Genomic DNA, 16,160 nt, shown 5'->3' with positions numbered 1-16,160 from the left:
GTGAATTTCTGCCCATTGTGTTCTACTTAGGCAGATGTGGGTGGAGATAGACTGGGTAGAGATGAGAATGAGTGACATAATCAGTGTCTCAACTCCTTATTAAAATAGCTCCCACCTCTCATTATAATATTTATTCTCTCTTAAAACTTTTTAATATATTTTATTTTCCCCAATTATAAATTAAAGCAACTTTTAAATATTTCTTTAAGTTTTGAGTTCCAAATCCCATATTCTCTCATTAATTGTTAAACAGAGTTAATTTCCACCTTTGGGAATACCCACTCTTCTGAGAATATATGAGTTGGCCTCCATGATTTGTTTTTGTTTTATGAGAGAAAGTCAAATGACCATCATTTCATAAATTATCTGCTAGCCATAATTAATAAAAAAGCAACTGTCCATTAATTACCCAAAAATAATGTCTTGAGCTTTTTTTTTTTTTTTTTTGGTTAAACCTCCCTCTACCCTCCAATTTGGGATTTAATGCTTTTTTTAAATGGATCCCAATTTACCTTCCTAGCCTCCTTATGTACCCTTTGCAGACATTTTCCGGTTCAGCCATTGTAGCCTTCTAGTCCTACATGATACTCCTGCCTCCATGACTTTGCAGGGATGTGCTCCTGCCTCCCCTCTGCCTCTTGGAATCACTGATTTCCTTCAAGAATGAGTCTGAGTCCCATCTTTGGCCTTCAACCTTTCCTGGTCTTCCCAGTTGCTGGTTCATTCCCTGCACTTCAGGAGCATAGTATGTTACATCTACGTCTACATGTGTTTATGTTGTTTCCCTCATCAGTATGGAAGTCTCTTGAGGTCAGGGGCTGTTTCCCTTTTGGCTGCATCCTCAGTGCCAGGCAAACAGTTCCTAAATATGAAGCATGGACTGATACTACACAAAGTCACAGATTAAGACTGATTCTACCAACAATCCTGTTACTATCTTCCCATCAAAGAGCAGCTTTATGAGCATGCTCTCATCTCCTTTTAATCTAAAGGTTAAACAACACTTCAAGGCAGTGGAAATAGGACATATTATCATTTGTAAAAAGTGAAATAGAGAAAAATCTTGTAATTTGCCTGAGATTATATAGCAAATTAGCCAGGGTTTGGTTTAGAAAGCACATCTGCCTTTCTAGTGCTAAGAGGCACACATGCTCCTTTATACAACTTCCCCCCCAAAACTCCCAAGTAAACTTCATGGGCTTTTACAACCATGCTGAGGATGTTTGTGAATAGGTTACCTGAATCCTGAGAGCAGCTGAAGCCAGTGTCCCCAGTGCTACTACTGTGACCCAGCGGCTGTCCTCCTGCCATGAGGGCGGTGAGATGTGGTGACAGTCCTAGGTCTGTAAGACAAAAGGCAGCATTTGTAAGTGGGAAGAGTTCAAGGTTAGATGAGACAGAACATTCTAAGGCTCTCTGCCCATTCATAAGTCCTCATTTTTCCTCCTTCACCTTGCCCATCTGCCCCTGCATGAAAATATATTCTTAGCACCTAGAAAAAGATTGGATAGAATTATTCATAATTAACTAAATTAGTATGATGACTCATTATTTCTACTCTTGGCTTTTGCATTTTTAAGGAACAAAATATATTTCCCAAAGGAATAAAAAAACTTTCAGGAAATTAATGGTAGTAGTTGTGATGATGATGGTTATGATGATGATGATAGATAACATTTACAGAGTATTTCAGAGTTCTCAAAGCATGTTTTCTACATGTATATGTTCTACTCAGACAGGTGTGGGTGGAGGTAGATCCCTAAGGAGGGAAGGTGTGGATAGAGAAAAGGATGAATGATATAATCAAAGTCATATTTATCCAACTCCTCATTTAAAATAGCTCCCACCTCTCATTATATTTATTCTCTCTTAAAATTTTTAATATAATATTTTAATTTCCCCAATTACATATTAAAACAACTTTTAAATATTTAACTTTTGAGTTCTAAATCCTATCATTCTCTCATTAATTGTTAACTAGAGTTTGTTAGAATCCTTACAAAGTGATAAGTAAGTCAGTTGCCTAATTTAGCATGGTACTTAGCAAATCCTCTAGCTCACTAATGTATTTAAGTACTCATTGGAATTCACACTTTTGGGAGATTCACAAGTTAGTATTCAGTATGAGATTTACAAGTCAGAAAATCATAATCCCACTCTCAGATCCCACAATCCCACTCTCTCAGAGGAGGAGGCAACCTTTGGGAGATCACATATAAAGAAGCTCTTAGAGCTTCAGGGAATTAGTTCAGTTGAAAAGATTGAGAGGGGAGCGTCAGTTGGAAAAATGAAAGAGACCTCTAAGAAAGCTACCCGGACCCAAGGAAGGAGAAAATAAATGTTTGGATTTTATCAGCTGGCTGTATTTGAAGGGATTATTACACTGAACTGAAACTAAGGCTGCCTCCAGAAAACCTCCCCAAGAAACCTGCTCCCAGAGAATGATTATATTACATAAAAGAAGAGAACACCACAAGAGTTAATTTCCACCTTTGGGAATACCCACATGTGTATGTGTACATACATACTCTCATTTTATTTATTTATTTGTTTGTTTTGCTGAGACAATTGGGGTTATTTGCCCAGGGTCATACAGCTAGGAATTGTTAAGTGTCTGAGACCAGATTTAAACTCAGATCTTCCTGACTTCAGGGCTGGTGCTCTATCCACTGCACCACCTAGCTGCTTCCTACACATTCTCATTTGATCCAAATGAGGGTACTTTTATAATTCTCCCCATTTTACAGATGAGAAAACCAGAATTCAAAGAGATTAAATTACTTGCTCAGGGACATGGGGAAAGTATATATCTTGGGCAGGATTCAAACTTAGGACTTCTAGCTGATTCTAAATCCAGCTGTAATGGATGTTAGGCTATCTAATTGAGCTTTTTCCACCAACATAATAGACCCTAGGGATGTGGGAGCTATATGTATATGGGCCTCATTGCCTCTGGCTATCAATTTATTTTTTATGTCTTTGATGGCAGCAGTACAAAGACCACATTTTCATTGATATTTTGTTAAATGTCACCTTTGGTGAAAAACTTCATGTGGCAATTTCAATTGAATATTGAGCTGGGAGCTGGGAAATGGATTCTGAATCATCCTGCTCTTCAGTAAATTAGTTGTGTCACCTTAGACAAGTCACTTAATTGCTTTATGCTTCAGTCTCCCTATCTATAAAATAGGAGCAATACCTATCCCTGTTTATCTACCTCACAGAGTTGTTGTGGGGATTAATTAGATATAATGTCTGTAAAACATTTGAGCTCCTTGAAAAACAGTTCATTATAAATACAAAACAATCTATTAAAGTTGGTTTGTTTATTAAAAAAAAAATAGACCCCAGGAATCAATAGGCATATGGAGAAGCAAAATTTAAGAACAGCCTTCATACTCTTAGGCAATAATCTAGTCTACCTTTTGTGGAGGGGAAGGCAATCAGGATTAAGTGACTTAGATCACTCAGTGTTTTGAGTGTTTCAGGCCAGATTTGTACTCTGGACCTCCTTATTTCAGGGCTGGTCTCTATCAATTGCATCACCTAGCTGTCCCCTATACTGTTTCTTTAAAAAAAGTATTATTGATCTCTAATTCTTTTCACTGTCATAATTACTTCTGAAAATACCTTCCCACTCCCAGCTCCAGACTGAACTCTGCCTTATAAGGAAGACACATCAGTTAAACACACACAGTCCCTATGGACACAGTGACTCACATTCTGCTCTCATAATTCCCCGTTTTTGCCTTAGGAGGAAAGTGGTTCTATTAACTAGTCTCTGGAACCAGGAATTTTCAGTTACTCATGTTTCAACTTCTGGACCACTTTTCTATGATCAATCCTAAGGAAGAAGGTTCTATACTAATGTTTCCATGTTTCTTATCTGATAGTATCTGCTGTTGTTTCTCCTTCATTCTTAAAGAGGACCATAACATATGAGAAGGTGAACATATGAGAAGGTGCTCTAAATCACTATTGATCAGAGAAATGCAAATTAAGACAGCTCTGAGGTACCCCTACACACCTCTGAGATTGGCTAAGATAACAGGAAAAGACAATGACGAATGTTGGAGGGGATGTGGGAAAACTGGACACTGGTACATTGTTGAGGGAATTGTGAATTCTCCAGCCATTATGGAGAGAAATTTGGAACTATGCTCAAAAAGTTATCAAATTGTGCATACCCTTTGATCCAGCAATGTTACTACTGGGCTTATACCCCAAAGAGATTTTAAAGGAGGGAAAGGGACCTGTATGTGCAAAAATATTTGTGGCAGTTCTTTTCATAGTGGCAAGGAACTGGAAACTGAGTGGATGCCCATCAACTGGAGAATGGCTAAATAAATTGTGATATATGAATGTTATGGAATATTATTGTTCCAGAAGAAAAAATCAGCAGGATGACTTCAGAGAGGCCTGGAGAGACTTACATTAACTGATGCTGAGTGAAGTGAGCAGAACCAGGAGATCATTATACACAGCAACAAGATTATTATGAGGAGCAATTCTGATGGACATGGCTCTTTTCAACAATGAGATGATTCAGACCAGTTCCAATAATCTTGTGATGAAGAAAGCCATCTGTACCCACAAGAGAGTACTGTGGAAACTTAGCATTATCCCTCTTTTTGTTATTATTTGCTTGCATTTTATTTTCTTTCTCATTTTTTCCCTTTTGTATTGGATTTTTCTTGTGCAGCAAGATAACTGTGTAAACATGCATGCATATGTTGGATTTAATATATATTTTACCATGTTTAACATATATAAATACAAATGGATTTAACTGTGCAAAATCATAAGACTCACTTTCTCCTCCAGAGCCATCTGGGTCCAGTAGCAAGGTATAGATTAGAATGACTGGAGATGGGCTCTGGATGCAGAGAGAAACCTTGGACTTTTTAAGTTCATTTTGACTGAGACAATGCTTTAGTTTCAGTGATTAAGATTAGGATAGAATTGAGGCAAAGAATGGCCTCTTTTATCTGGTCAAAAGTAAAAAGAATCCAATGTAGGAGGGGAAAGACTCTCAGGGTTTCTGGCCCAAACAGAAACAATTGCTATTTATAGTTACTTTGAGCCAATGGTTGGCTGATGGTTGTCCTTCCTTCTTGTCTCAAAGAGGACCAAAATGACTTCCCTATATTAGAGTCAGGTTAGTGTGTCCAACTGTGAATGATCAGACCAATATGAGCTCGGAATGCTCTGCCACAGGTCAGACACAAATAGTCCCTATCAACGTCTGGGGTGGATTCTCTAACTCTGTGCATCTTGCATTTCTTCTGAGCTAATGCAACTCTAAATTTTCTCATAGAACTTATCTTCTCAGATGAGGGTACACCATGCTGGGCGTCTTCCATATTACACAATCAATTCTGAGGTTCTTAAGAGAGACCTCAAGAGTGTCCTTGTATCTCTTTTTCTGACCACTTTGTGAGTGCTTGCCCTGTGTGAGTTCTCCATAAAATAGTCTTTTTGGCAACAATGAGTTAGGAGGTGAGTATTTCAAGAATGCAAAGACTTCCCCTGTTGGGATGGGCAGATGAGAACAATTAAATCCAGTGGCCATGAAGGCAAATGAAGCGCTTAGAGCTTGCATAAACACAGAATCTCCCAAGATCATCCACTGCATCTCAAGTTATTTTGACTCTGTCCTGCCACTAGACAGTGATGACTCTGGAAGAGAGAATGAGGTAGAAGACGTCCTGTAACTCTGCTTTATTTAAATCCAATTTATGCACGAATCAAAAGATATCACTTTGAGCCAATGAGAACTCAAACCATGACCAAGTAGGGCTTGGTCTGGGACCTCTTGTTGGCCAATCAATGAGAGCCAGTGTGATCTGGGTGTAAGAAAGAACTCTAGCTCTTAAGAGATGTCAGTGATCAACTATATATAGAGAGATAGATAAGACTGTATGTGTGTGTGGTGATATAATGCAGGGCTTCTTAAACTTTATTCACTCATAACCCTTTTTTATTAAGAAATTTTTAGTGCAAATCCAGGTTTGCAAGTATATAAAATAGGTATGCAAATCAAACATTTATTGATAATAGAGTATAATTTTGTGATCCCCACATGCATATAAAATTTTGACCCACAGTTTAAGAAACTTTGATATAATGCATCTTTTCCTCTCTTGCTGTAAGCAAAAGAGATCATTATTGTTTATGGGTGAGTTGGGGTGGTGGGAGGAGGGTACTCTAGATCAGCATCTCAGCAACAAAGAAGATTTTTTCTGAAGTTTATATTCCAAATGAGTTTTGCAGTCCCCTTGTGCTTCTAAATAAGGCATTCATATAAAAAGGCCAGAGACACAGCCAAGCATCCTCCTCTTGCTCATCCTTATCCAGGCATTTAGCACCTGGGAGATAACTAGATTTCAAGGGTGCAGTCCAGAGCAGAAGGAGGAAGATGGCTGGATCACCATCCCACCAAGTAAGATGACTAGAACCACAGTTAGTTCTGGAACATTTGCTAAGGGGTTGTGGTGAAAACTAAGAACAAGCCCTATTCTTCCACCAATATATCAGCATAACCACAAGCTGGGAAACTGTTTCAGCCAGTTCATATTTCTGGAGCTGTTGCATTTCATGTTCATCTGGCACATCCTCCTGAATTCAAACATTTTACCCTCATCTACTCGGGAGCAATAAGCTTGGTGCCCTTCTCACAGGAAGGACAACACATGCACTCAGAATTCATGCAACTAAGGGCCAAAAAGGCTTGTGGTATGTGGAAGAACATGCTGTGTAGAGAAAGGATTAGTGCCAATTAGAAATTTCCTGAAAAACTCAGTAACAAGCTTTGGATAAAAATGAGACCTGCTGATGTAATAAAAAAAATGAAGTTGAGAGTATTTGGGGAAAAAAAATTTAAGTGGGGCTGACTGACTAGTGGCAAAATTGTAAATCAACTGAGCTAGCAACTTAAAATATCCCTGTTGTTTGCCTCGCACCTTTGGGAAAAACTTTTCTTCATTTAGGGATATGATTCTTTGTATATGAGTCAAAAGATCAGGTAGAGTCATCTGCAAGTCTAACTGAAAGCCATTGCTATTTAACAATTAAATACCATCCTCAACATGTTTATATAACCCTTGGCATCCTGAAAGTAGCCAGACAGCTCCAGGTAATTGGGAAATTCAATTTCTGCTTGGGCTCACAAAGCAATTTTAGAATGGTGCACAATTCTGTTTTGTTTTTTAATTTCGTAGACTGAAACTTTCCAGAAGAAACATTTCCAATAAAAATTTAGTGTAGTCACCTCCCAGTTATTTGTACTAATAGAAGATATAGGATGGGAGAGTAGCACACTCCATCCACAACAATAGAGAATCTCAAAATACCACTTCTATCTTACACAGAAATGCATTATTTGACTTGAGAAATACATTTAATTTCTTAGTCTATTGTTCTGTTCTGCATAAAAGAGACTCTAGATTCTTGAAAGTTATCCCAGGAGAAGACAGGAGGGTCTTACCAAGCCAAACAAGTGTGGAATGTGAGTCAAAAGCAATGGACTGAATGTCATCTGTCAAACTGACTCCATTTGTCTCTCCCTCTTCATCATCTCCCTTTCTGTCTCTTTCTCACTCTCTGTTTTTTATCTGAGGCCAGTTTAGCTGAGTATTTAGAGGCTTGTCAAGCAAAAAGCTGGCCACCAAGTATTTCCTTTTTTAAACTACAGTAACTTGCTAAAGTACAGTCTGCACTGGTGAAGAGAACACCCCAAACTGCAAAATCTCAGTTTGAAGGGACCTCAGAGGAAATTAGAGAATATACATTTAAAGCTGGAAGAGACTCAGAAGGTTGTTTAGTCTGACTTCCTTTTTATAGCTGAGGACCTAGAGAACAAGGTGGTGAATCCATTTTCCCAAGATCATACAGGTAGATATATGTGAGAGGCAGAATTTGAATTCACATCCTCTGACTTCAAAGCTAGAGCTCATTCTGCTACATATTAAAAGCTATACTTTCCTAATGTGACCCAGCAGTGTATCCCCTCCCTAGTGTACTTGTTTAATCAGATTCTACTATATTCCAAAAGAATATGGCAACTTTCTATTTTAAATGCCATATGGGGCAGGAAAGGGAGGTGGGGAGAAAAGAATGGTAGGGAATAAGGCAAAAAGACTAGGAAATGGTTAAATTTTAAAATCTATGTAGATTAACTTTTCATTGTCTTAGGAAGAATGAAGACAGTGATCAATTTCATACATGATACTTGTGTGTGTATGTGTGTAACAATGGGAAAGTCTCTTTGATCATTAGTTTCTCATCTCTAAAATAGATTGGGTTCCTTCCTCATAAGGCTGTTAAAAGGATCCCACCCCTACAATGTAAAAGTACTAAAGCTAAGATGAGGAGATTTAGGACAAACCTAAATACTAAACAGGGTGGTATTCCTTTTTTGGCAGCCTCTTTCGAAGTCTGCTGAAGCCTAGAGACCCCTTTGTCAAATTCATGATTTAATGCCTAAATTTGTCATTAGAGGAAATGTTTTTCAATTTCAATTAGTCCAGTGAAAATAAGGATGTAATTTTTCCCTACCCAATTCATGGATTCCCTGAAATCTAAGAGTCAGTCCTGGGGGATTGAAATTAAATTTCTTCTCCTAATTTCATAGTAGCATAGATTCTCTGAGTTAAAGGGGTCTTTTGAAATATAATCTAGTTGGGATAGATAGAGAACCAGCCCTGAAGTTCAAATCTGGCTTCAGACATGTAACACTTTCTAGCTGTGTGATCTGTGCAAGTCACTTGACCCCAATTGCCTCAGCAAAAAAAAAAAAAAAAAAAAGAAAGAAAGAAAGAAAGAAAAAGAAAAGAAAAGAAAGAAATATAATCTAGTCCAACTACCTGTCCAAAACATAAATCTTCTCTACAATATCTCTGATAAATGGTCATTCAGCTTTTGCTAATTATTATTTATTTATTTATTTTTAGCAATTGTTGAGTCCAGAGTTAGTAGCCTTTTCAAAGAAATATATAACATTGTCATTTAGTCATTTTCTAGGACAAAGAAAGGAAGATTGATAAATTCTTCCTTGTTATAGGAGGAGGAAGGCAACTATACCTTCTGAATTATGGCTGAGTACAGGACAGTCATGTTGATCAGGGCATAGAAAAAATCATTGACATACCCGTTTCTGTAGTTTTGGGCATCTCAAACAACAGTATAGACCCCTAGGAATTTCAGGGTAGGAGAAGAAGCTCAGGAAGATGAAGAACATAATAGGCAATTCTCCATCATCCAAGAAAATGAATCTTTTTCTTTCTCCAAAACTGTGGCCAATGAAAGAGCATCTTACTTAAAAGTTACTTTTGGCATGAGGACATAAACCACCAAATCTTGGAGATGTAAAATAATTGCTACTCTTTTCAATTATTCTCCACAATTCTCCACCAAGTCCACAAAAATGAAATTTAATGATGATTAAGTACAAAACTCATTTGATTAAAAAAACAACAACAACAACAACACAAAACTTCTCCACCTACAAGGTAGAAGCAAATCAAGTGAAAAATAAAACAAATTTAAAAAAAAAACACCTTTAGGTTTAGTAGACTGAAAGCTTAATACGTCAGTAATGTGATATGGTGGCCCCAAAATCTGTATTAATCCATTCATTGATCATGGAAAAGTGTGTCCAGAATGAGGCAGACAATAGTACTGCTGTACTGGGCCCAAGTCAGTCCATATTTCAGCTCCATTTACCAGATTTAAAAAAGAATACTAACAAGCCTGATCTAGGCCATAGGAAGGCAATGAGAATGGTGAAGAGACTTGATATCATGTCATGATATCCAGATTTACAGAAATAGAGATTTTAGTATGAATAACCAATTATTCTGGGGAACAAGTATTAAGCCACCCTCAAATATATGAAAAGTTAGCATATGGAAGAGAAATTAGAATTATTCTACTGTGCTTTAGTGGGAATAGTTAGGCCAGTGGATAGATACATGGAAACAGATTTTAGTTCAACAGAAGACATATCTCCCAATAATTAGAACTTCTCAAAAAATGGGATGCAGTTCAATGAGAGACACTGAACTCCCTATCTGAATGCCTTGAGGAAAGAACTGGATGACCACTCACCCAGGAAGTTGTAGGAAGCTTTCTCTTGTTATGAAATGGATTGGAATAAATACCTAGAATATGGTAAGTACTTAATAAATGCTGACTGATTAATTTTTTACATCTCCTCTAATCTTGCAATTCTATTATTATAGACAAACACTGAAGATGATGAACAAAGATGCATGTTCAATGGATCAAATAAATACTACTCCAATCTGTGTAGCAATTTTCAAGCTTACACATTTTGCTCACTTTTGTGAGCAAAATTATATTATTATATTGATTTTACAGAAAAAGATCAAAGAATTCTAAGTGACTTTTCCAGGGTCACATAAGAAAATCTTAGAATTAGGATTTGAACTTGGGTCTTTGTATAGCTCTCCCTCACTTAAATCTAATTTACTTGCATGTCTTCGTCCTCTTTGAAAAGGAAGGGCAATATCTTTGACAAAGAGAAGATTCAATTCAGTTCCAATTGATCAGTGATGGACAGAACCAGCTACACCCAGAGAAGGAACACTGGGAAATGAATGTGGACTACTTGCATTTTTGTTTTTCTTCCCAGATTATTTTTACCTTCTGAATCCAATTTTTCTTATGCAACAAGAGTACTATTGGGGTCTGCAGACATATATTGTATCTAGGATATACTTTAACATGTTTAACATGTATGAGACTACCTGCCCTCTAGGGAAGGAAAAAGTTGGAACAGAAGTGAGTGTAAGCAACAATGTTGCAAAAATTACCCATGCATATGTTCTGAAAAACTATAAAAAACTATAATTAAAAAAAAAAAAAAAGAACAGGAAGGGCAATTCAACAAGAACAATCTTAGATTGCTATTCTTTCCCCTAAACCATATCATACTGGCCAGATCACTCCCTAATGTATTCTGAATGTTTCCATTCTAGTCCTTCCATATCATTTGGAATATAGTTTTACTGTTACTTAGTTGCAGTTGTCAACATGGAATAGTAACCACTAAAATAGCCACGTGAACTAATGCTCAAAAAACCCAAACTCACACTTACTCAATCCTGTCTGACTTTTTATGACTTTTTTGGTAAAAACATTGATCTGGTTTGCCATTTACTTCTCTGGCTCATTTTACAGATGAGGGAACTGAGGCAAATGGTTAAGTGACTTGCTCAGGGTCATACAGCTAGTAAATTTCTGAGGCCAGATTTGAGCATGGGAAGATAATCTTCCTGATTCCAGGCTCAGATTTCTATCCACTGTAACACCTAGCTACCCCTTATTATCTGTGGTCACAATTAATTAAGAACAGTTACCCACTTATATTATCTCTATATTCCCATTTTCTAAAACATATGATCTGGGACTTTGGATGAGTAATGTCAGTGAAAGAATCAAAGAGTACCTTATGGTTCTGTGATAGACATTTATATATATATATATATATATATATATTCAAAGTATTGATTACCTGTAATCCTGTTGGAGATACTGAACAGCCTGGAAGTTCTTGGTCGCTGGACAAATGGCTCTCGGTAATAGCGGTCTCCAAAGCACATGCCTAATAGTTCTTTGCGGACTGTTTTGTTCCAGAGTCCGTAGATGAGGGGGTGGCAGATGGCGCTGGTAAAGGACAGCCAAGTGGCTAAGGTCTCCAAGGCAGGAGAGACACTGTTCTTTCCCCAGAGAGCCTCCGAAGTGATGACGACCATGTAGGGGCCCCATGTGACGACAAATGCCCCAATCACTACCAGGATGGTGATAAGCGCTTTGCACTGGTTGGCAGAGTAGACCACACCTTGGAAAGTGTTCCTCCTACTGCCCGAGGAAGACGTGGAAGTGTTAGAGTTTTTCCTCCCATTTCTTTGAGCGTCCTCCTCCACAATGACCACCGTACCACAGTGGACCTTTCGGGCCTTCACCCTCGCGACACGGAAAATGAAGCCGTAGCAAACCACCATGACCACAAAGGGCAACAGGGCACACCAGATTTGCCAGAAGGCCGTGTACCCAATCTCCCGGTGCCAGGCAGCTACACACATCCATTTGAACTCATCAAATTCCACAGATGACCAGCCAAACAAGGGAGGGAGGCAGCCGATGAGGGAATGGAGCCAGATGTAGACAAGGGCAAGCACAGCCCGATTCCCAGTGATCTTCATGGGGTACACCATGGGATAAAGGACGGCGTAGTAGCTGGAAAGAGATGTGGGGAGAAAAGGACAGAAATGAAGGGAAAATATGGCAAATGGCACTGCGTATATTCTATGGAGAGTTAGAGCATCCATATGATGAGATGAATCCAAACCGCAAACAACACCTGCTGAGACTGATGTCAGGCAAAGTAAAAATATATGGTTTATGGTTATCCACCGACAGAAAGCTATACTTGTATGCAATAAGTGAAACAATTGTAAGACAATAAAAATAATACTTTTTTAAAAAAAATTTTTGCTGAGACAATTAGGGTTAAGTGACTTGCCCAGGGTCACAAAGCCAGGACGTGTTAAATGTCTAAGGTCAGATTTGAACTCAGGTCCTCCTGACTGCAGAGCTGGTGCTCTATCCACTGCGCCACATAGCTGCCCCAAAAATAATACTTTTAAAATAATTATTAATTAAATGAATGATTAACCATAAATTTTAATAATTTCTATGCTTTTTTTAAAAAAAGAAAATGCTTTTTTAAACCTTAAAAAGACTTAGAAATGTTCACTAAAATTAATAATAATAATATTCTGATCTCCCCAGTAGCCAGCCTTTCCCTCCAAAGCACCCTTGTATTCAACTACTTTGTATATATTTTTATTCACTTTCTCTTATGTAAATTTATATCATTGTTCATCCTTCATTTTTAAAGAGGATTAATGACATCATAGATGGGTGATAACTTGACTTGTACATGAATTGAATTTAAGTCAGGCAGAGTTGTACAGCCGTCAGCCTCATTCTGTCTTCCAGATTCATCAAAGTCCAGTAGCAAGACAAAAGTCAGAATGACTGGCCATGGCCTAGGATGCAGTAGATGGCCATGACATCTTAAACATCTGACCAGACTCTAAACACTCCACAGTGCCTAATTTAGTTGCCTTCGTGGCCATTGGAACAAACTGTTCTTATTCGCTCATTTCACTGAGGAAGTCTTCATGTGCTTGGGGTAGATATCCCTCTAACTCATCAATGAGTTGGAGGCTCGCCAGTCATCCTCGATCTGGTTTAGCCCATTTATGGTTTTAACATGGTGTGGCTGCTGCATATGCTACAGTTTCTTGCAGTCACAGGGATATGTATTTATGTGTGTATGTGTGTTTTGTGCATATACACACATATACATATACATACATACGTGTACAAACACATATACATATGTATACATACATATTTTTATATATACTTGTTTCTTCCATTAGAATATACACTTCTTACAGGTCAGAATTGTTTTAGTCTTTGTTTTTGTCTATCCAGTCCCCAGAAAATGCCTATCACACAGTAGGTATTTAACAAATATTTGCTGGTTAAGTAATATTATGGATAGATCTTAAAAATGTATCATATGTGAAAAAAAGAGAATTTGTGAGTTTTGAAGTCTTCAGAAGCTTAACTATAGTTACACACTAGCAATCACCCTGACAAGAGCCTCTCTGTTATTACTATCCCAATAACAAAAACAATGAGATATAACTGAGCTCTGGCAACCTCAAGATAAACACTGTATGGTGCATTGGACAATCTTTGGAAAATACCATCATTCTCTGCATAACCAGATATGTCATTCCAATTTATTTTGTTGTTTTGTTTAATGCTATTTTTAGTAACAATGTCATCTGTCAACCTGTGGAATGAGACTTTGAAAAACATTTTCAATGGGCACCGGTTCCAAGAACATTCATTTCTAAGCTGTTTTAGCTTAAAGACTGTTATTTTATTTCCAGTAAAACTTTTCAAGTGCTTAATTCATCTTTCCCTGTTAGCAACTGAACAATTACTTCTATTTTTGTTGGTTCAGACACTGACATTTAAATGGTTAATTTCTTTTAAACAGCTAATTTCACTCCCATCAGCTTATACATTCTTTACATTCTCCTCCTGGTTATATTCACACGGATCCACCATATGTTTGTGCTTGACTGTAGTGACCACATCAATTCAGTCAAATCAACTGGTCTAATTTCTTTCACAGAAGTGCTTATTTGGATAAATTCATTAAACTAACTGACCATTCTTTTGGCATTTTGTAAACATTCCAGCTGTCCCCTCTTTTGATTTATCCTCTAATTATCTCTTTGTAGGGCAGCTAAGGGGCAGAATGGAGTGCCAGGCTTAGAGTCAGAAAGACTTGTTGAGTTCAAACCTAGCCTCAGACATCAACTAGCTGGGTGACCCTGAGCAAGTTAATGTTGAACTCAGTTTCTTCATCTGCAAAATAGTTGGGGAAGGAAATGGTAAGCCACTATAGTATTTTTGTCAAGAAAACTCCAAATGGGCTCATGAAGAGTTCCATTTGACTGAAAAACAACTCAAAAACATCTCTTTCTAACCTTTTCTCTATTTTGCTTTTCTTCCCTTTTCTATTCATTTCTCTTCATTTTTCCTACTGTCACTTTCTCTACCTGTTTATGACTGTGTTTCTCTCTCAAATAATATATTACATTTTTAATGTACAGGAGGAAATTAAATTTCCAAAAGAATAAGAAAAACTGATTTCCCTAAAACTTCAGAGGGTAGGAAATGGGGAAATTTTTGTTTAAATGTCTCTCTACATTAAGGTCATTAGTGAGTTCACATTCAATTTTTTAGACATGTAGATGGCTAATTACCATAAACCAAAATCCTTCATTAGAATAACTGAAATAGCCAAGGTGATTGTATTTGTACAAATATTTCAATCATAAGCCAATCATAAACTGGCCAATGCACTTTATGAAATAATCTTTTAAAAAGTAAAAAGAAAACTATATCCTTCACTTAACATTCAAGATTCTTCATAATCTAGCTCCAACATACCTTTACAGCTATATTTCACATCTTAATACTGGAATGGCTTGACATTTTCTTCTCCAGTGGATTAAAACAAAAATAGACTAAGTGATTTGCAGAAGATCACACAGTAGTAAGTGTCTAAGACTGAATTTGAACTCATGTGTTTCCAAGTCCCATGCCTTTTTTGAGCATTGGGTAGGAAGTTAGATTAGATGATCTCTGGAGTATCTCAGCTCTAAGACTCCATTATCCAATGTGTTAATGGTCTTTCCCTCTTCTTTTTTCTCTCTTTTCCCTTCTTCCTCCTTCTCTCCCTTTCCTTCTCCTATGTACTAAGCCACCTAGCTGTCTCCATTAGTTAGATTCCAACAAAACTGGATAATTCTTCCTCACTGATCTTTTTTATATTCGCCTGCTTTTATGTTTTTGCCCAATTCTAAGTAAGCTTCTTAGAATAAATGTTTCCTTAAATTGCAAGTAGATATGTTGAAATTAATTCTTCTTTCTTTAAGATACAGCTCATCATTATATACCTCAATAATGATACTGTTTGAGGATGTATTCTGATGGAAGTGGATCTCTTCGATAAAGAGAGCTAATTCAGTTTCAATTGATAAAAGATGGTCAGAAGCAGCTACACCCAAAGAAAGAACACTGGGAGATGAATATAAACTGCTTGCATTCTTGTTTTTCTTCCCGGATTATTTATACCTTCTGAATTCAATTCTCCCTGTGCAACAAGAAAACTGTTCGGTTCTGCACACGTATATTGTATCTAGGATATACTGTAACCTATACACCATGTAAAGGATTGCTTGCCATCTGGGGGAGGGGGTGGAGGGAGGGAGGGGAAAAATTGGAACAGAAGTGAATGCAAGGAATAATGTTGTAAAAAATTACCCTGGCATGAGTTTTATCAATAAAAAGTTATTTTAAAAAAAGATACAGCTCAGTTGACACCTTCTCTAAGATAATTTTTAATGACTCCCAGATGAGAATGGTCTCTCTCTGAAAAATTTTACTCAAGTCCTTTAAATCTCTTATTTTCCTTTATCATATTCCATCTTAGCTCATCTTTACCTTTGCAGTCATAAGCTTCAACTAACTGTGCTATC

At 37.3% G+C, this 16,160-nt stretch overlaps 1 protein-coding gene across 1 annotated transcript in view; it reads right to left on the bottom strand.

The window, feature by feature from the left end:
- The window catches only part of GPR161 (G protein-coupled receptor 161), a 52,377-nt gene that overhangs the window by 14,374 nt on the left and 21,843 nt on the right, over positions 1-16,160 (bottom strand). Inside the window, exons 4-5 of the mRNA XM_051999012.1 lie at positions 11,537-12,261; positions 1,239-1,343 (exon numbers count right to left, since the gene is read on the bottom strand). Of these exons, the coding sequence (XP_051854972.1) occupies positions 1,239-1,343; positions 11,537-12,261 (830 nt within the window). The remainder of the gene's footprint in view (positions 1-1,238; positions 1,344-11,536; positions 12,262-16,160) is intronic.

Source organism: Antechinus flavipes, chromosome 4 (genome assembly GCF_016432865.1).
Source record: "Antechinus flavipes isolate AdamAnt ecotype Samford, QLD, Australia chromosome 4, AdamAnt_v2, whole genome shotgun sequence".
In the NCBI taxonomy this organism is placed as follows: domain Eukaryota; kingdom Metazoa; phylum Chordata; class Mammalia; order Dasyuromorphia; family Dasyuridae; genus Antechinus; species Antechinus flavipes.
Note: the sequence above shows the minus strand (reverse complement) of the source record. Positions and strands in the feature narration are given on the sequence as shown.